This window comes from Athene noctua, chromosome 14 (genome assembly GCF_965140245.1).
Source record: "Athene noctua chromosome 14, bAthNoc1.hap1.1, whole genome shotgun sequence".
NCBI classification, from domain to species: domain Eukaryota; kingdom Metazoa; phylum Chordata; class Aves; order Strigiformes; family Strigidae; genus Athene; species Athene noctua.
This window is the reverse complement of record NC_134050.1, coordinates 2,919,412-2,940,376: the sequence shown is the minus strand read 5'-3', so window position 1 is coordinate 2,940,376 and position 20,965 is coordinate 2,919,412. Positions and strand designations below refer to the sequence as shown.

General features: G+C 39.0%; 1 protein-coding gene across 1 annotated transcript in view; it reads left to right on the top strand.

Annotated features, from left to right (window-relative positions):
• The window catches only part of SPON1 (spondin 1), a 188,325-nt gene that overhangs the window by 3,455 nt on the left and 163,905 nt on the right, over window positions 1–20,965 (top strand). Inside the window, exon 2 of the mRNA XM_074918292.1 lies at window positions 3,544–3,650. Within this exon, the coding sequence (XP_074774393.1) occupies window positions 3,544–3,650 (107 nt within the window). The remainder of the gene's footprint in view (window positions 1–3,543; window positions 3,651–20,965) is intronic.

The window sequence follows — 20,965 nt, the reverse complement described above, 5'->3', positions numbered from 1 at the left end:
TGGCTTGGGGACTTCTAAGGAATGTTGTATCTTTTCTATTTCTTTCTTCCTCCCCCGACACGCAAACACTTTTATATACTTCACAAACAAACAAACCCTCATTCTGTAAATATTTCAGAGGTTCTGGTGTTTCGCAAATTATGGATAAAAGTACGTAGCAGAAGCGTATTCGTTGGTACTTGTGCGAGGTACAACACAAGGTGTGCTGTAGCGTGGGATGCGGAAAGTCAGATTTCCTGCCCGAAACCAAAGGAGCAGTGGCTTTGATCAGCCCACCTTTAGCTGGGGACTCTGCGGAAAGAGGAGCCTTGAAGGTGTGTGCCAAAGCGCAACTTGTAAGGTAACTAGAGATTTGCCAGAGGGGATGGAAACAGACAAAAGTAACTGTTGATATATAATCTTCTCTTGGAAATAAAATCCTTAACTTCGAGACTTGCACTGAGATTTGACTGATCTTTACAGGAAGTTCGTATTGTTCAGTGAATGTTAATTAGTGCGGCCGCAGTGTGAGCAATGCTGAGCTGTTGTTTAAAATGGCAGAGCTTAGCCCAAGAACAACTCGACTCTTATGCAATGAGGAGCTGCTATCGCTTGTGAAAACCAGATGTAGTCTGACAGCTTCCCACTGCTGCCTGTGCAATGCAAGCTGCCTCCTGTGCTGAAACAATCAGTCCAGAGCCAGCGGCTGCAGAACCGTCCCCATAACACGGCTCTGGGTTTAGGAGAGCTTCAAACAAAGCCTTGCGCTGCAGCGGTACCTTGGCACACCGGGGAGTTCAGAGAACCCACAGAGATCTTTTCAGCTCGCGTTCTGGCCTAGCTCGGGGTGACCAAAGCACATAATCATTCTGGTATCCTTGAGCTGAGGTTGCAGGGCTCCTAAAATCCCACAGATCCACTCTGCTCCTGCGGGTCATCGCCCTCCCGGCCCCTGGCCCGTACCGGGGCTGGCCCCGCCGCTGGCAGGACTGCTCCTGGGGACTGCGCCCAGCTGAACTCTCTGCTTGGGGGGGTTTGTTTTGTTTTACTCTTCAACTGGATGTGTTCCCTGCTTCGGCTGACAGCACAGCTGCTGTAGGAGCAGCGCGGGGAGGGGGAGGGCAGGAGCGCTCATGTTGGAGGAAGCATGGATTTATTCTGGGTTTAAATGACTCCGCAACCACAGCATGAGTATTGCTAACCCCAGGCATTCAAAAACTATGAGTCAGGCTTTGGAATTACCTTCCACTTTTCTTTTCTTTTTTTTTTTTTCTCCCTGATGGCTTTTGTAGCATCTCAGATGTCCTCTATTTTATAGGTAGGTATTTGTTTAGAATTTCAAACTCTTTGAACTGTAAATTTCTGAGGAAAAGGATGAAAACTGTTGAGTCAGTTCACAGCTGGATTCTCTATTTTCTTGCCTAAGTATCGAAGTATTTCTGGTGTAACCTTTTACTCACGGTGATTCAGAGTTTTGAATTACATATAATATATGGAAAAATTTGTTGCACGTAAAAGACCTTTATGGCAATTAGTTTCTAAGAATCCGTTCAAGCAAGTGTAATGCATTCATCCGTTGAGTTCAGCAGCGTGCCGTTCTCAATTACGGCAACTGAGAGGCCGGCTGTGGATTTTCATTTGGATAACGCTGCAAAAGCTTGCAAAATAGGGCTAATAACACTAATTACTGGGCAGATAATGAATTAATGAATTGGAGCAATACTTAATAGCATTAAAGCTTCTGATTACATTTTTATGCTACTGCTCGGTTCCTGTATATAAAATGTGACAGGTTTTTTCTCCTCAAAAATGATGAGGTTTAACCTCATAATAAGATTCCATGCAATGGAAAGCGTGCTGGAAATCTTGAGAGTTGGGGGACTTGTTATTATGCTGATCACCGCTCTAGATCTGTACAGGTGTTTGCAGGTGTTCAGGTCTAAACATGGCACTTTCATTTCAATTTTTAACCTTCTGTGTATCTCTCCAATACTTCTTTTTTTTCGCATATAGTCAAAGTTATGTCTTTCTACAAACATCATGGTTTTTAGACCCCCAATACTGCTGCATAATTCTAGAAATCTTTAAAAAAATCCTATTTTTTATTTTTTCACGACTGAATTTCTAGACCAAAGAGCTCTCCATATGTTCCAAATGAATTCTGGACATATTTTGAAATTCATCTTTTAAGGGCAATCTATCGTTTTTAGTTATGTGATTCAACCCCTCACAGCCTAGTTGTGTGAGAGGGAGTCTCTTCTATGAAGCAGCATTGGTAGCTGCAATTTGCTCATGAAAACCCTGGGTGGTCTTCAGTTTTTATTGTGCCAGTCAGGGTTTGAGAGTGTGACAATAGTGTGTACTATGAGCATCGCTGTCTGCATTATGCTTGAAGTAAAAGCTACTTAAAAGTATTACTAATCTAGTTTTCTTTCTCTCTTCCTTTAATTAAAAAAACCCTTTTCCCCTAAAATTTAAGTCTACTTCAGTAAAGGATTCCTGTAAGGTGTTGAAAAGGGTTCAGTAATTTTAAAACTCCCCCCAAAAGTTCTGCCTCAAAACTTTGCCTCATTCCAGCTTTTTGATAGTGTTCAAAAGAACCACCTGACTGTGGTGCTGGGTGGTGCTTAGGAACTGATGATAACAAATAGAAAAAAAAAAAAAAAAAAATCATATAGAGGTATCGTGCACTAGCAGAAAATGAGGGGTGTAATTCTGACTCTAAGCATGGTAAAATCAGATCAGTCGGCATTCCGTTATTTGTTCTATGCTGGTGGATCCAACGGCACCTTCCTGGTCAGGACTGGTGTGTGAAGAAGGGTGTCTTGCTGATGTGGGGGATGCTTTGGCGTTCAGAGCTGGCAGCACAAGCTTTAGAGGCCAGCTTTAGCCGTGAGCTTAACTTTGTGTCCTGTTCTGACCTGAAGTTAAAGGAAAGGAAGTTTTAGAGCAACCATCTCCACCAGCTGGAGTACTGTGTTGAGAGTAGCTGAGCTGGAGCTGGCAGTATTGTCATCATGCTTTACAGTTAAAGAGACTTTCTGTGTACTAAAATGCCTAGATACATGTCTATGCTCAGAACAGGACAAAAGCTGAAGCCAAATATTCAAGAAATGTTAAAAAAACCAACCAACCAAAACCCAAACCCAAACAAAAAACACCATCACCCCCCCAAAAACAAACAAAAGAAAATAAAACCACACACATGTCCCCACCCTCAAAACAATGACCTAAAAAAAAAAAAAATAGCCCTCTTGCAGATCTGAGCAGACTCGCAATCTGCTTTAAAAGAAAAAAAAAAAAAAAAAAAAGTTCGTGTGGGGTAAAAACAATAGCTGAGGTATTTCACATCATGCCAGTGTTTTTCAGTTTATGTGGAAACTTGGACTATGACTGTTTTTTGTATTCTGGCTGGCTCTGCTCCATGTTGTGAGCGCTCTAGCTTTTGTTAATACCAATTTACAACACACACCTTTCTCAAGTCGAACCGTGACATGATGTGCAAGTAACCGATTCCACAATTAATACTATGTTTTCCTTATTTCTCTGTTCGTTATATCTCAGTGACGCTTTCTGCTGCCACTCCTGCTTACTTCCGAGGATTCACACTGATCGCTCTCAAGGAAGGGAAAGAAGGTGACAAAGAAGAAGATCATGCAGGAACTTTTCAGGTGAGAGAACTTTCTCTGAGCTGTACCTCTAGGAGTCTTCCTTACTGTGTGCTTGGCTCAAAGGGAGAATTTCTACGCACAGCAGAATGCAGACTATGCTTCACTAAGAATAAATATTTGTGGATGTTGACATAAAACAAACACAGACTAATTTATATTCCATGCAACCTCTTCAAGAGGTCAAGGCTTTTGTACCTTGACTTCAGCTTGGCGTCCCACGTTCTTCCAGCTAAACATGGGCATCAATTATTTGAACCTGGAGCCTAGGACACACTTGAATTTGTTATCCAAAGTGAATATGAAAATTGTTTTATTCACGTTCTATTTTCTGTATTTCTTTGCCTAGATATTTTTGTCCATTTGGGTGTAGATTATGACTAAGAATTGTTTGCCACAGCTGTAATGACTGTTTTATCAGCCATCAATTAGGTTCTGCTGTGTTATTGACGCTCAGTAGTACTTCACTTAACGAACACATTCAGCGGGATGAAATGTTGTTTACCATTTTTAAAAAAGGATCAGAATCCAGAGTGATGATTCACAAAATAGTATTTCCAGCTATTTCAAGATCATATTGCATGAAAGGAATTCTGGAAATTGAGAATACACATCATATTTATGAAAGTAGGTAGGAATTATGTAGGTTTGTTGATTCTCAGATGGGATAGTTTGCTATTTGATATTTCACACTTAGAAATATTGTTGAGTGATGCTGATTATAAATTACAGGATGGGTAATAATATTGATACTCATTTTAATAATCAACTTAACCCCAGCATCCCTTCCTGAAGCATCTTCCGGTTTTTGTAAATAACAAATATGATGTGCAATCTCAATAAGCATTTGCCCTGTTTTCCTATTGAGTTTGCTTAGAGGCCTCTTTCTGGTTTTCATACATCCAGAAAATCTAGAGCAAGTGAGAATTTATTTGATGGCGGAATAACTCCATCTTCCTTAAAATTTAACCATTTCCTAAGATTAATTGGGAGAAATCTGTTGAATATGGACAGTTTGGGGTATTTTTAAGAATAATCGAGCATTGAAGCATCAGCTGCTGTTAATAAGTAGAAATGGTGGTGCTTCATCTCTTTTAAAAGAAACTTAGCACCGTTTAATTTTGTATTTCAGTTGTTAATGTTTCTATAGCTGTGACTAATGAGCAAGATCTGGCCTGAGTTTTGCCTTTATGGCCAGGTGTAAGTGTAACTCACAGTGTAGTGAGAAGCTCGCTAAGCTTTGCTGAAGTACAGAGGAATTTTGAAGTCAGCAGAGTGAGATACAAACGGCAATTCTACGTAGATCCAAAAAAAAAAAAAAAAAAAAAAAATCCCAGTGGATCTCAGTGCAGAGGATTGTTTAATTTTACTGTATGGATTGCAATCTGAAATCGGTATTCTAATCGGCAGATGAGTTTCAAATTTTATGCATAACTAAATTTGGTATTTCTGTGGCACAGCCAGTACTCACTGTGCTCATCCCACATTAGCACAATTAACTGAAGTTCATTCAGATAGCGCCTGCCAGTTCTGCCTGTGCTGATACAGCTTTCAGATTCTCATTTAGGTATCCAATGAATGCTTCCAGTGATAAATAACTGTGTCTCGTGTCGTGGCTAGGTGCTAGTAACTAGAGGAGGAAAGAAGCTGTTAAGTTCAAGGGTTTGCACTGTATTTTTGTTAAACTGTGAAGATCCTAATGGCCTCTAAACAGCTGTGCAGAGTAAGAAAAAACTGTACAATGACTTACAGGCCACTCACAGCTACGTATTTCATGTGCTCGATGGAGAATATCTTATTCGGTGAATTATCTAGTGGACTAAACTCAATGAAAATTCCTTAATAGTGGCAAGACACAAAATGCTACTTCTGGGTTACTGCCATAAGCTTCTGCCTCCTTGAGGAGACATATAATGATCTGTTCAAATAACAGTCGAAACGAAGCACGTGAATGCGTTGCATGAAGCAAAGTGCTTCGTTCGTATCAGCAAGACTTTGCAGTGCAGCCAGGATAGAAAGAATGAAAGTTGACCAAGTAAGACACATGCTTTCCCCCTGTGCCTCAGAGACTGTAAAACACTGTGTTTGCGAGCCTGTGAGTGCTGCTTTCAAATTGCATTGGGTTGCAATGTCTTTCACGGGGAAAACCTGAATCCCTACTTTAGACTCAGGTTAAGATCCCATCAGGCCCGTGGCTTTTGTTTTGCACAGCTGTTGAGTGTTAAAACTGATCAACAGGTGTAATGCCTCAAAGTACTGCAGGGGGCATGTGCTAGAGGAGCAAGGTGTTAAATGAGGAGAAACGTCTCGGTGACCGTATGGATGTGGCACGCTTAGGCTGGGAAGACACGGCTTTCCGTGGTCACGTTCATGCTGCAGCAGGTTGAGTTGCAAAGGATGAACGTGCAGTGAGCGGCTGCCATGAGTTTGCTTTGCTCTGCCTTTTACAACCTCTTCATGGCTCATTTACTCTTGTCTGACTCTGCAAGTCAGCAGGTATGGTCAATCTTCATTAATCATTAAGCTGCTGGGTCCTCATCCTGTAAATAGCACGACTTAAAATTCTTGGTTTGACAGGTATTTTTTTCCTGTACTTTTTTTTGTGGTTACTTTGCCATGGAGTAGAGACCTCTAGAGAAGTGTAGCTTGAACTCCACCGTTTTGAATCTCTTTTCCTCTGAGAAAACTGAGACTTTTAAATCTGATTTTACCGTTGTTTGTTTGTTTAATGCAGTCAAACTTCCTTTTCTTTGTCTTTGTATCACACCCAGGGCACGATTTGGCTTTAAAATAAACAAATCGCATTGTCTCCCATAAACATGCAAACATACTTTAAATAGCTAAATTAAATATGGTTGGGGAATTAGATGCCAAATTCAGGCGTTGAAGTTTGGGGATATAATAATGCAGCTCTAACTTACACCAGTAGTAATTGTGCAACTCGGGGCACATTGGAGCTCTCTGAGAGCTTTGGATATCGTGTCCCGTTGGCCTCTTTACACAGGCCATTCCCAACTGTTGTCATGCAGACTGCTGATCTTTCTCTTTTGAAATGTTTAGCAACACTCTGCAAATTGTTTGAAGGCAAATTAGACTCGAGGGTAACAATCAAGCACTGATTGACTATAGAACAGTATCTATACAGGCCATTTTAATCAACGTGTGTGCAATGTAATAGATTTAGTCTGGTAAATAATGTAGAATAATATAAATTTAGTGCTGAGCCTCATCTATCTCATTCTCTGAGGAAGAATAAATGCTCCAAGAACATTCTTGGTGGAAGTTTTCTGAATCTGTTTTGATACGTACAACAACAAAAAACCCATCTCTGAGTGGCCTGTTCAAACACTTTGGTATTTTTTATTTTATAGACAATTTAAGGAAAACACTCTAGAGCTTTTCCTAATGTCTAGACTGAGTCTTTACTAATAGTGATTAAATTGCTCTCTCATCAGATTATCTTCCTTAATTAAGAATTTTCTTGATATTTTGAGACAGTGAATCTGAAGTTTTTGTTATACTCTTTTTCATTCCACACACTCGCTACCTGTCTCTTACTAAAATTTTCATCTTTTCATTCTAGGGCATCTTTTTTCAATTTGCCATTTCTGCAGTCAAGCTGAGGGTTCAGTCTCACTTAGATTCCCCAGAATTGTGCACAGTATTCTATCTGGACCCTAAGCATAAAACCATACCGAATTTACATACAGTAATCCTCTGGAGTATCATAATTGCTACCCTAGTCTTCATGCAGAATTCTCAAAGTAGATGCAACTTGCATTTATCACAGGAGCATCTCACTATTTGACGGCAGCTCCATGCTAAAGTCTGAAATCCTATCCTGCACGTCCTATTGCTGCATACAATATGATTCCTCGTTTTCTCTCTGTGCATTTTATTTCTTCTAAGTGTAGAGCTTTGTTCAATATATCACGAAAGTTCTGAACTACGATCCTATCCTTCAAAGTGCTCATGATTCCTCCAAAAATCGGCGCTGTTTATGGACTTTAACTGTCAAACATGTATTTATAAACAGTCACTATAAAATATTGCGTGCCAACATGACCTGTGTTTCTCATGCACAGTGATAAACCAAGTCTAAAGACTCAAAATGTCACTTCCCTGTATTGTTTTGGCGTAATCAGGTGTTAGATTGTTACATCCGCTATTTTTGTGATAGTTAAATGCACTAGTTAAACACATTCGTCATAGTCGTGTTCCTGGACGTGTCCTTTTGACTGTCTTTGCTCTAGATTGAATGGAGAAATTCTTAGTTTAGTTCACTGGAATTAACGACCCACCAATGTAAGAAGACAAACAGGCACAGCAGTAGCAAGAGTGAAGGTTTTATTAAAAGTATGGCATTTATAAAAGCTGGGGATGTATGCTGAAGAAGAAAACATTTAAGGAAAATTGGAGCAGTCATCAGCTAAGTGGTCCTTTATTCTAAGTCCTCCTTCTCTAGGTTTACCCTGAAACGATAGCCGCAAACATTGCCTTTATTTTTGAAGACATGCTGACCAGTTCTTTTGATGCCGTTTAGCTGACTGATGTGCTTACCAAAGCTTTTAGATTAAAAGGTATTTTTACAAGCTCTGAGAAAAGCCGTTCCTCAATTGCCGTGTTCCAGCATTTTATAGGAATCTTATATCTTTTTAAGCAGTTGATATACTGCGTTTTGAAAGAAACAGCCTTAAAAGGCTTTTAGCCATGTCTCCTGATTTATTAGTTCTTGTATTTATAAGCAAAGTTTGTTTATAGGTTTTTTAAATAATTAATGACTGCAATTATTTATTAAGCGTTTTTTATATTAAAGATTAATCTTTGCTTACTCAATCTTGGTGTTGTACTCAACTTGTATATTTTTTTATTTAACTTTTTACCCCAATATAAGCGCATCAGACTACTTAGTAAATGGCTGATTCTGAGACATACGAAGTAATGTAGTTTTGTTGGACACGTGTTCAGAACTCTCAAGTATTTTGCTCCTGTTTTCATTCTCTACATTCCCTTCCCCAGCATCTTATTACTGAAACTGGGTCTGTCATCTTCCTCCCTGTAATCATACAGAAGTAACGCATTTTCACTCTGATTCGTTGTGAAACGTTCCATCACCGGTGGTTTGCGAACTGGGGGGATGAGTTTCCATTTCCTAGAGCAAACACAAAGTTTAGGTTTCTTAGTAAAGCTTCCTCAGACTAGTGAATGAAAACAGTACTTCTATCTAATTTTTAAATTTTTCAGGGTTTTCATGAGTGAGGGCTGAGACATTACAGTTAGGAGAATATAATCCTATGTGAGATAGGATTATATATATTTAAAAATATATTTAAATATATATTATATTTAAATATATTTTTAAAATATATTTAAATATGTATTTTTTTAAAAAAAGGATGCTTTTTACTTGTGTCTTTAAACCTGTTAATTATGTGGCCATGATGTCATATACCTACTTTTCATTTATCAAACGGGAAAGAATACAAAGCTGTCTGTGTTTGTTTCAGAGATAGATGCTGTATCCCCAAAAAGAGGAGGAATGCAGTTGCATCCAAACCCCTAAACAAAAATTCTGTGTGAAGTATTGATCAGCAGTTCTACTATCAGCAGGAGATAAATCAATGTGAAATAGTTGTAAACTATTAAATTCATGATCCAAAGCTATAATTACAGGACTATGTTAAATATGAAAGAATCAGAATAAGCCAGGTTGATGATTTTGGGACCGAGAAGGTAGAGATGGATTCCGAGTTTGTAAAATTTAAGTCTCCTGGTCTTTTGTATTTGCAAGAGTATTAATGAATTTTCTTTCCGTAAGAATCACTATTGTATATATTATTCTAGGCAGGAAAAAAAAATAATTTCGAAATGGTAAAAACAAGCTCTAGTTCACAGTTCCTGGGGGCGGGGGGGGATTGATTGTCCTTGATGAAAACTTCCACATAATTTTCTAGAACTCTCCAACTTCCATATCCCTATACATGGGAATTAAATATGAGCCTGAAAAAAGAAAAAAAAAAAAAAATGCATCTGCCACAGCCAGTTAGCATTGACTGGAAAATGTGAACACTTTAAGTTTGAATACAAAAATCTCTGGTACACTAGAGAAACCTTAACCACTTATTGGCAATGTTTTGGTTAAAAATGGTCTTGGGGAGATAGTTATGCCTTGCTTCGTATAGTAAAAGACACTAAGAGTGATGAGCAACAGGAACTTGCAGAAAAGAAACACCTCTGTGATAGTGATCGTTTGCTGTTGATGAGGCTGTAGAAAAAGCAAGTTAGATTCCAACCACGTAGGAGTTTTTGCATCCTTCCTTTATATTTATTTTTTTATTCTTCTGTTTTGGACTTGTCTTGAATAAGGTAAAAATTTTCACATTGTAAGGTTTCTTTTTTGCTATACTAAGTGTTGGCTTGTTATACCTTCAGAACTCCCTCAACTCATTGTATACGTAGTTGCTGTGTCTTTTAGAATTAATTATTGAAACTAGAAAATTGCACAGCCAAAATCAGAAAATAGAAGAAATTTCTGAATACTGTTTTATTATGTGTTTTAGTACAGTAGATCTTTTGAAGTACTAGCTAACACACATTTATGAAGAGGAAGTAAATATGAACCTGTACTTGCATGCAGTGTAACTTTGTTCACTACTGGACAAAACTGGGTTTAATTTCTTAGCACAGGCTGTTACTTCCATTGACGACTTGCTTATCTCAACCCTGCGCGGTTTCACGTAGCTTCCTGGTTTATTGTGTCGTAGGGAAAGAGCTAAGAGGCTTTCTGTGAAAGCCCTCTGAGATTTTTGTGGCCCAGACTCTTCCACCGTGGTTGCCAGGAGAGTGAGAGTCAACAGGTACAAGTAGAAACAAGAAGTGGTAAGACCAGATATAAGGAAGATCTTTTTCTCTACGAGGATGGTGAGGCAGTGGCAGAGGTTGCCCACTCTGCAGTTTCCAGTCTTGAAGGTTTTGAAGACTTGCTTGGATAAAAGTATTTCTATTTCTAGCAGTGTATTTTGGTCACTGGAGTGATGGCCAGGTGCCAGCATATAGAGCACCGCCCAGTCTCTGGTACAGACACGCTCCAGTACAGTTATACTCGGTCTGTAGTGCGAGATGTGTGCCAACTTTCTTTTACACAGGCATTTGAATCAATCTCTACAAGTTCACGACCATTGATTTCATATTGAAAAACTTGCCTATATGTACCTTTCTGTTAAATGTTCCTACCTTCAGCACTCAAAGCAGAGACCTCGTCCCCCCAGCCCTGCTTTGACAGGGCATATCACACTGAGGGAAGATTGATTTAACGCTGCCTCCCTCTCAGCCAGCCTAATTTTAACTATGCTGGAGTGCCTTTTGTTAAGGGTTTTCTTGCTATGTCATTAGCATCACTTTTAGAAATTTATATTCTATGTCATTTTATTTGACTTCAGATTTTCTGCCTCTTTTTTTAAAATTTTTTCGCCATTTTCCTGTCTCTGCTTAATTATGGAAAATATCATCTAGCTTCTGACCATGTAGTTTTTAGTCCTCTTTCTTTGTTTGTTCTAATTTTATTTATACTTTTTTCTTTCTTTATATCTTTTCTTTTGGGGAAATGCTCTTTCTTGAGAGTGATTTCAACTGATGGTTGTGTCACAGTAAGAGCATATGGTTTTTTGGAAAGGGTTATGCCTAAACAAATATTTGTTGATGTTTCAAGTTCTGCTTTCAAAAAAACCCCCAAACTCCCCACCCCCCAAAAAAATCCCCCTAGAAACCCTAAAATGAAATACAGGAAGCATGCCTCAAAACTCCAGAGTCCTCTTCAGATCCAAGGCTTAACACTCGGGTTACCTCAAGTCTAACTTCTTCCCTGCCTTGCAGCCTGCCAGTGCACGCAGCCTACCTATGCAGTGCCAGACTGACATTGCAAGACATCAGAATGGCCTAATTACATCTACTGTTTAAAAAAAAAAAAAAAATCTACTAGTTCATTCTGTTCCTTGGATTAGGACTAAACTGCAAGACTTCTTAAGAGGCTCCTGAAGAGGCTTATTAGAGAATTGTTTCCTAGAATTTGGCACTGAGGCTTAAGGAGTCAGCTCCCCTCTGTGGGAAGCAGTAAAGCGAGGAAATGGCACTGGGAGCACTGTCCCTTCCTTCCTTGGGGACTTCAGTCTGCAGTTCAGACACCTCAGTGTTGGGACCTCCCTTCTGCACCTTTTGGGGTTTGGGGACCACTTGATGCCTTACGAAGGTTCTCTGTTCAGGTCTCGCTTCCAGGCTCGAGGCCAGTTTTGTATTGCAATTATTTAATTCAGAACTAAGTCTAGTTCTGGGAGTGCAGATCCCACTAGTCTCTTTTGTCAATGAGTAGAACCTGTATGTTGTTCCCCTGGGCAGTATTTAAGAGGGCACACATTCCGTTAGAGTCACTAAGATAGATATTTCAAATATCCCTTTTATCCAGCCCACGCAATCTACCTAAGTCATCGTTATTCCAGTGTCAGATAGCCTGCCTTCAGATGGTGACTCACCTGGGGCGCGTGAAATTTTAGGGAAGACGTTTAACCATCTGGCAACAGCCAGATGCTTTACAGTTGCCATAGGGTAACTGCCGTGGGTTATAGCTCTAGATGTATGTAGGCTCCAGGTTCATTGAAACGTCTATTCAGCATCTCTTTCTTCATTCATAATGTTACCGTCGGGCTTTACTTTGTAGATTTCCCTTTTGGTCTCCTCATTATTTACCAGCTTCATCTAAGGCAGTCAGCAATTATTCTAGATTCTTTGTGTCTCTACTGAGAAAGATCAGCGCTCTTATCTCATTAGTTCCTATTATCCTTCTTTAATACTCCAAGAATTACCTCTGATGTAGTTATTTACCATTCTGCAGCATCAGAAAAACCTTCAGCGTGTCAGTTCCAATCAACAGGACCTTAGAGCAAGTGTCTGTTCTTTGCATTTCCACTTTACATCAGGTTACAAAGCTTTTATCAGGTATTCCCTACGGATCTGGACTTCTTCAGCTGTCACTGCCTGTAATCCTGACTAGGATAGCTACGGATCTGGACATCCGTGCTACCCCCATAATGACACGGGGCTTTACAAAGGAAGGTTATGCTGGGGAAATGTGCTTATTCTGACAGTTCTCTCCAAATGAGCACCGCCAGCTACCCGACTACAATGACTACACTATGGAAGTACAGAATTATGTCTGTACTTTAAAGTTGGTTTTTGTTTTTTTTTTTTCTCAGAATGTTCTTTCTTTTCTCTTTCAGTGATTTCAAGGGTGGTGGTGGGGAAAGGGTGGGTGAAGGTGATCATAAAGGCTGAGACTGAACTTAACACTGTCTCTAGGCTCTGTGGACATTTCTACTACTTTAAGAAAATACTGCTGTCAGTCCTCTAGATTTTCGAGGACTTAGAAAGTCTCCCAATTAAATTTAAATGGTTTCACATTTTTATTTTTCCCCCTCCACTGTCTTCAGAAGAGTTCTGATGACTTAGAAATGTAATGGCTCTTTTAAATTCAGGAATTTACCTTCATGACTTGTTCATGAATGGCTGTTGTAGGGAAAATCCTTCCCCCAGGTTTCATAGTCAAGTGAGGCAAGTCAGTTCTCACGACTCACTGCTGAATTAATTGCTACCAGACTAAATGTACTGCTTACTATGCCAGTTGTCCTGAGAACTCATTTCTGAATTCAGAAGGCAATTTTGCATTACCCAAGTGACAATATATTTCGCTTTCATCATTCTAGACTGCATGTGTACTCTTCTCAGACCTAGATGTGGTCTACCCTGACGGTGGTCCTCCCTTGCAGCTGTTCCCTTTCTAATGATGGTAGGGACCTCTCGGTGTTTGCAAAGGAATACTGTTTCAACTTGCATTGCTGTCCTCAACAGCTGTAATTGATTATTCTCTTTGCTGTCATAGCTCTTTCTCATGACCTAACAACCCCGGATCATTAGTCATCAGATCAGTGTATTTATTCTGCATCGGAGTGATGCAAGGTCTCGCAGGAAGACACCAGAGAACAGTCATAAATAGATACGATCCCACCACAGACCACTTCTGAGTCGGGTTATTTCTCAAGCCATGGGTTGGATGTTTCCGTCCTAGATAGCATCAGGACACGTCCTTACTTATAGGGGCTTGACTTACTAATCAAGCACTACAAATTCAAGGATAAATCTAGAAATACTGTACCAGCTGCCTATATAGTTATGTAGTTTTGTTTTCTGAAACGATTCTTGGCTCCTGCTCCAAGTAATTGTGCTTGTGGAAGGATCTGTTGCTGGAAATTGCCCACGGTGGAAATCGATACATCAACAATCATTGAAAGGGGGCAGAAAAGTTCCTTGTGAGTAACTACGTTCCTCAGAAGCGGGTTGCATTTTTTTTAAACTATTTATCTCCGCTCATTCCCCCCCCCCCCCCCACTTCTGCTCTGTTTTGTCTCCCTTCTAAGTTGCTGTGAGAAAAACTGAAAATCACGTGTTCTACTTCACTTTTCTCGTGGCTGTATAAGGGGCAGGATATGAATGTACCCTACATGTACTGCAAAATCAGAATTTTTTGGCTTAGGTGCTTTGATTTCAATTGCCTAGATAGGCAAGATGTTTTTAAGAAGCCGTAATTACTGATAACCTGTTGAACTTTCCCTACAAATGATTTTTATTTTACCAAATTAATTCCCAAGCTGGACAATATTTTTTTTATTTTTTATGCAGAGTTACTTTTGATTAAAACAGCATCCTATTAAAATTAATTTTCACAGGAAAATAAATCCAGAATAGCAAAGAAATTCCTGATCCGGTTGCACAAAAGCTAATGTTTGGCTCTTGAGAATGCTTTTCATAGCACTTGGTGATTAGAAAGGGAAATTCCCTCCTGGTATAGAGCTACCATTTTGTTCCCCGTTCCCTGCATTGTCACTGTGGGTAGGGTTATTATGCAATCTCTGGCAAGCTCATCCTACCAGACTGCTTACTAATTTGTAGGCTGTAGGTGTAAATTGAAAAGCCTTCATCCTGCTTCTGTTTACTTCGCAGATTGAACTGGGCTCCAATTATTCTCATCGATGTGAATTGAGGCACTGTTGTTGCTCTTGCTGCTTTTTTTGTTTTTTTTTTCTTTTTCCTTGTGGGTGGGCACAGCTCATTTGGACCTGCGTTTCTTTTCAAAAGAAAGATTTAAAAGAATGAATATGTAAGAAGTAGTTTTAGTACTTACTGTTCTATAATTCTAATGATTATATATTTCAGTACAGTCAGTGGTGTAGTAGAGGTTCCTTAAGGCGTTGCCAGTGTTTATTCATGATTGGTCAGGCACACATCAGGGTTTTGTTCTCTCGGAACTAATTTAATTTTTTAATTCCAATTGTAAAGCTGACTCTGCTTGTATGGGAGGCTTAATTATACCTGATGTTGCTTGATTTAGCCTGTTTGTCACAAACTTGTTTTAGCTGAATTACTGCTTTTTTCTGTTTTCCTCCTCTTTAAAAGGGAGAGAGAGGGAACATAAAGTAGCAAACAAATGCTGAAAAAGGAGAAATACTCCATACTGCAGCCTCTCTTCAGCAACAGGTCACTTTCATAGGAAAACTAGCTACCTATTTTATACCGTTAATAGAAGAATGTTTTCTGGGAGCTTGAGGGAGGTATTTTAAATGGTTGCCAAGGCAGCAGTTTGCCTCTTATTGGTGGTCCTTTTGCCCTGGCCTCCCTGTACATGATAATGTGGGAATCCCAGATGTAGGAATAAAGCAAGAATCTGCAGTTAGTAAATGACCCCCCGTGCTAATCCTACCTGTTAGGAAAATCTGCCTACACATTGTGATAAATCCCAGTATTATTAAGATAATCATAAAGGTTTTCTGTATTTGCTGCATGCATAGGACCAGCGGTGTTCTTTGTCTATGCAGTTTCTTGGCTTCCTTTGAGAATCTTTCAGTAACCTAGTTTTATTATCCATAAATGTTATACAAAGTACTTATATGAATTAGAATTGGGTTATGATATATTTAGACGGTGGGATTATATAATAGCCTGAGCTTCAAATACTGTGTGTTGCAAACAATAATTGGGAACTCCTTCTTAGAGAGGTCATTTAAGATTTCTATAAAGAATGAAAAAGACCTGTGTGCTACTGACTCAAAAATTCTCTGTATATTAATCTTTTAGTTAATCTGATAGGCATCGGTTTATCTGATTACATTAGTTGCAAAATGTATTAAACCCACATAATACACAACCAGCTTTGTTTGTGGTGCAGATGTTACGCAACTGCCAGCTTCCCCCGAAAGAACGTGGTGGATGTCACAACGTGTTCTCAGGTTTCTGAACCCACTCGCCTCGAACTGCTGACTAGGAAAGAGATTTGACATTTCTTTAGGGGAATAACAAACTTGATCCAACCTATGTGAAAGCTGTTCTTGGAGTAAGACCATTTCTGTTCGTATTTTTACATCTATAATGCATCATGTACAAAAAAAAAAAAGTCAGTTTATTCCTGAGCCAAATAAGCCAGAATGACATAAATATGAGAAGGAACATCGCAAGATGAAAAATATGGTAAATATCAAGACAGAATAAAATGCTGTTAAGATACTTGACTCTTGATACATACCTCTTGTATGGATTTAGAGAAATCATGACTAAATTTTTTTCCAATTAACTTTGCTGAATCTTGTCCTAATGATTTTCTGTTGTCAGCGCTACCAGATTTGCCTTTACATTTCTGGATATAATACAGCTTTTAAATGTGCTTTTATATTGCCTTTCTGTTGAAGACTTAAAAGTTTTTGCATAAATTAAGTTCCAGGAACATTTTTGAGCAATGTGGATTTATCACATCCACTTTATAGAAGAATAAATGTTGAAACAACTTACTCAAGATCACCCTTGAGCCACGATTAAACTTCAGGAGTTCTGCTCTTTGCATATGATGTTTGCCTTCCAAGTCAGGAATGTTTAAACAGCCATCTGTCTCCTTGCATGCAAATACTGTCCATGCAAAAACCAATCAGTGTTTGTAAAATGTAATATTCCAACCGCGAGTGTAAAATATGGGGATTTTAAAATATGAGAACGCAGTCTAAGTCTGTCTATACGGTGGGGTCCCTAAAAACAATTGCAGTAACGGTAGCTGTTGTGCAGGTACGTATCAGAAAGATAAGCAAGTCCTTCCTACTACAGGATTAAAATGACAAAACTGCTCCAAATACTTTTTTAACACTCCAGGCTTAGCCACTTAAAGACCAGTAAAAGGCTTTGGATCCGTATTATGTTTTAGTCCTTCCTGTTGTTGGCACAGAATCAGAAACAGCAGCATTAACATGTATTTGGGATTAGTAAACTGGATGGTGTAATACCTGTTGAGCTCTGTGTGATATAGAAGTATTGTTTATTCTTTAAAAAAAAATCAAAAGTTAAAATACTTGCTGAAGTAATAACCATCAGATCTATTAAATATGATTCCTGGCCTTTAATTTTAATACTCCTCTAATTACACGGTTCATATTCTGGAGATAAGCTGTCATTTATCACATGTTGGGATCTCCTGCAAATTTATTTTTCCTTTATATATATAATTCCTGTATGCTGCCACTTAAACTCTGTAGAATTACTGTTCTTCCGTGTCCATTCCCGTGGAAGCATCTGAATCTTTAGCTCTTTGAACGAGAGCACACGTAGGTGAAGTTTCGCTGCTTGGGACCTCAGTTCTGTCAATCTTTTTAGAAGTGCAGTAGGAGGGTGTCATCCGTTTGATTTTTGATGGAAAACTGATCATTTCCGAAAAGGAAAGTGAAAACTTTATGCTTTGTGCATCACACCTTTGTTGCTGCCTTTTGCCTCATAATAATTGGCCATCTCGTCGTATTTGAACGACCGGGTAATGGGGGAGCTGGACGCAAGGAATAAGGTTTCAAGATTTCTCAGAATCATGTGTAATGTAAATCTAGAGATAAATAGGTGTATATCTTTTGGCTACCTGACTATCAGTAGCCCACGAACAACAGATCTGTAAGTCTATTGAAGACAGTTTTGATCAGCAGAAGGTGTAGGCAACTTTCCCTGCTTTGTCACTGTTTTTTTTTCTGTTGCTACTTGAGGCAAGGCACACCTGAGCAATAGAGAAGGACATTTAATTTCCCTAATTAGGGCCAGTAGTAAAAAGGGATACACAGAAGGGTCTTTGAACAACATAAGAAAACAAACAAACAAACAAAAAAAAACCACAAAAAAAAAAACCCAAAACCAAACAACAAAAAACCTGGTTGAAATAAGAATTTTTCCCTGTGCAGTATGCTACAGTGCAAACTAGTTAGACAATTAAACCCTCTGGAAATTTCCAATAGAAAGGTCATCAGCACTTTATATGCAGATAAAACTGAAATCTTCTTTTTATTACATTTTTTACAATAGATAAATAATAAAATGTTGAAGCAACAATACTTGAGATGATGAAGAATCAAAATATTTATATTCAGAATGGTTTTGAACACATTTAAATTTTTCCGGATGCTTTAAAATGATATTTGAATAAAATCACAGATTTCCAGGAAAAAAAAAATAGTTTCGACAAAATTATGTTTCGAAACTGGAAAATTGTGTAAAATAATGTTTTTCCTACTACTTGTAGTTCGTAGTGGTAGGAGTTCTAAATTTCAGTGTAGCAAGAAATGCTACCAAGCCAATTAGAAACATAATTTAAAAGATACCTTTGAAATAATGGTATGTCTGGGTTGTGGGGGTTTTTTTTAATCTATTCTATTTGAAATTGGTTTGCTAAGGTCATGAAGGAAAGCGTTGGAAACAGAGCCAGCATCAATACAGTTTTTCCTCATTTAATTCACATTATCATTTATTCTGTTCTTCGTGTTCTCGATTCCATATATATTTGCCTGTTTTGTAGTGATGGGCTATTACCGAAAAGGTGGTTGATGCTAGAGATCTGAAACTTTAAATTTTCTTTGTTTATTTGTCAAATTGATTTGGAAATGGATTTTTCTAGTTTCTTAATGAATATTGCAAAAATCTGGGTGTTTTTCCCCAAAGATGTACTTGTCTCTCTCTCGGTCTATGACTGTATATATTGAATTTCTACTTGCCCTAATGAAATCTGAAGTGAAACAGCTTGATAGTCGTGAAGTACATACTCACCAGAATTAAATCCCTTTGAAACTGAGGCGAAGTTGTGTTTTTTTTCTAAAGGTAATTTGTGTTGTCATCTGCATGTATGGTAAGATGAGAGTACAATTTTTTTAATTAGAAAGTCTATTTCCAGCCAGAAAGGTGACACACATAAAGACTTGTACTTCAAAACAAAACACGTCAGACGATCAGGAGATGAAAACTTTGCCTAATGCACATCTATAGGGTTGCTCGGAAAGCTGCTTGCAGCTTTAGGTTTCCTGTGACAGCGCAGTAAACCTTAATTTTTGTAATTTGCATGCAGCTTGGCAGTGTCAAGGCAAGAGATGTAGGCAGGTTGTGTCCCAGTTTCTTCCTCAGACTCCCGATTGCTCCTCCTGCTCCTTCTGCGCTGGACCGTGACCAGCCCGGGGCAGTGGCCGGGGCACGGAATGCAAGTGTCTGGGCTCCTGTTTGCCCCCCTCCTGGCAGGATCTGCTTTCACATAGGTCCTCCTCACCTCTGTCTTACCCTGCTTCTGTTCTTTAGAAATTTGCTGTCCCCCACGCAGTTTTTCATGGAAACGCGCTTAGAACGTCCAAATAATTTTGGAGACGGATTTATCAAAATCACTGCCTTTCGTAATTTGGTTTTAAAAAAACGGTGCGTTAAGCACTTGACAAAATTCATGGTCCGTGAGTTAATGCGGGAGTACAACTAAGTGAACATTTTATTCAATTTATCACTTGAAGCAAAATGGAATCGGCGTATCCACCGAGAATTCTGAAGAGCTACCGTACTCACGTGAGGTGGGAGCACTATTTCACGTACTAATGCAACAGCAGAGATGGAGCTCTTTACGTTTTGCAAATGTTTTGTGGCTCTTTGAAATTAAACAGACAGTGATGTCTGCACAACAAGATGCCACTTATTTTCTTAGCTTGATTTGTCTAATCATAATGGTGTAAAACTTGAGCCATCTGCACAGGAGGAAGCTTCTTTCTTGAGGTGTGCTGACTGTCAGGCCATGTTTAGTGACGGAGAGCTGCATTGAACGAGCCACATCTTTACCACTGCACCCACCTGGAATTAATATGAAAGCAAGATACCACTATATATATACATATATTACTTATTTTTCTTTTTAAACCTGGCAAAAGTTGTTAGTCCTTTCAGTGTTAATCTGTGTACAATTTGATACAGTTCCATTTCAGTTTACAGCTCTCTTTTTTAGAGTGCTTCAATTTACAGAGCTGTGAAGAATTTTATTATAAGCTTTTACCAAAGTTCTTTGTTGTTCTGTTTTTGTTTTTTTTTTTTCTTCAGAATCCATTTCTGCATGTTAATTTTCCTTAAGGTTGTACAACTCTCCAGTAGACATTTTATACCAAGATGAAATATACTGCTATATTCAAGATAATTTAGAACTTTTGGGGAAAAAACAACACACACAACCCTTGAAGTTTTAAATTACTTTTCTTTCCAGATACTCGTGTCGTTGTTCCCATAATGAAAATTTGGGCAAGACAGTGTTCAGAAAAAGTGCCCAAACCGTGTTTTAATACAGATGCAGTTTTAATATTTGGTGGTGTGAGGCTTTTGTTTCATCACAAGCACTTAATCCGCTTGGTCTTCAGTCAGTGTTTGAAGAGAACCCACCAAACTCTGGAAAAGAAATCTGAAGCCTGCCCACGAGACTCTCCTTTTTGCCAGTGTGTGGCTTCGCTGTTGACTGAGAGCAGCATGTCTTTCTGAAGCAGAATCCTCTCGCACGGGGAGGGAGAAAGCATAACTTTTTGCTTCCCTTGAAACTCTCAGCAAGCAGGTTGAATTTACCAGAAGGCTACTCTAGGTAATGTGAAATTAGGCTTTATAGAAAACCTTGGACACGGAGGCAGGCAGGGGGATTGTTCGTGAATAGACTGTGCAATCTGTGATGCCCTCCGAAAGAATTTGAGAATCTGTGCATTAGTACTTCACCGGCATATCAACAGTATGAGGAGCTATAGCCTGGATTATTATCTCTTGATTCTGCCTGATGTGCAGGCACACATACACACACGGAGAACGTGGGGGCTTTCTAAGTGCTCACAACTACTCCGTGTTGCCACAAACCCTTCCTGCCTTTCCGCAGCTCTTCTGTGCGAACAGAATTCCTGGTCTGACAGTTGATGTAAATTGTGAGGCAA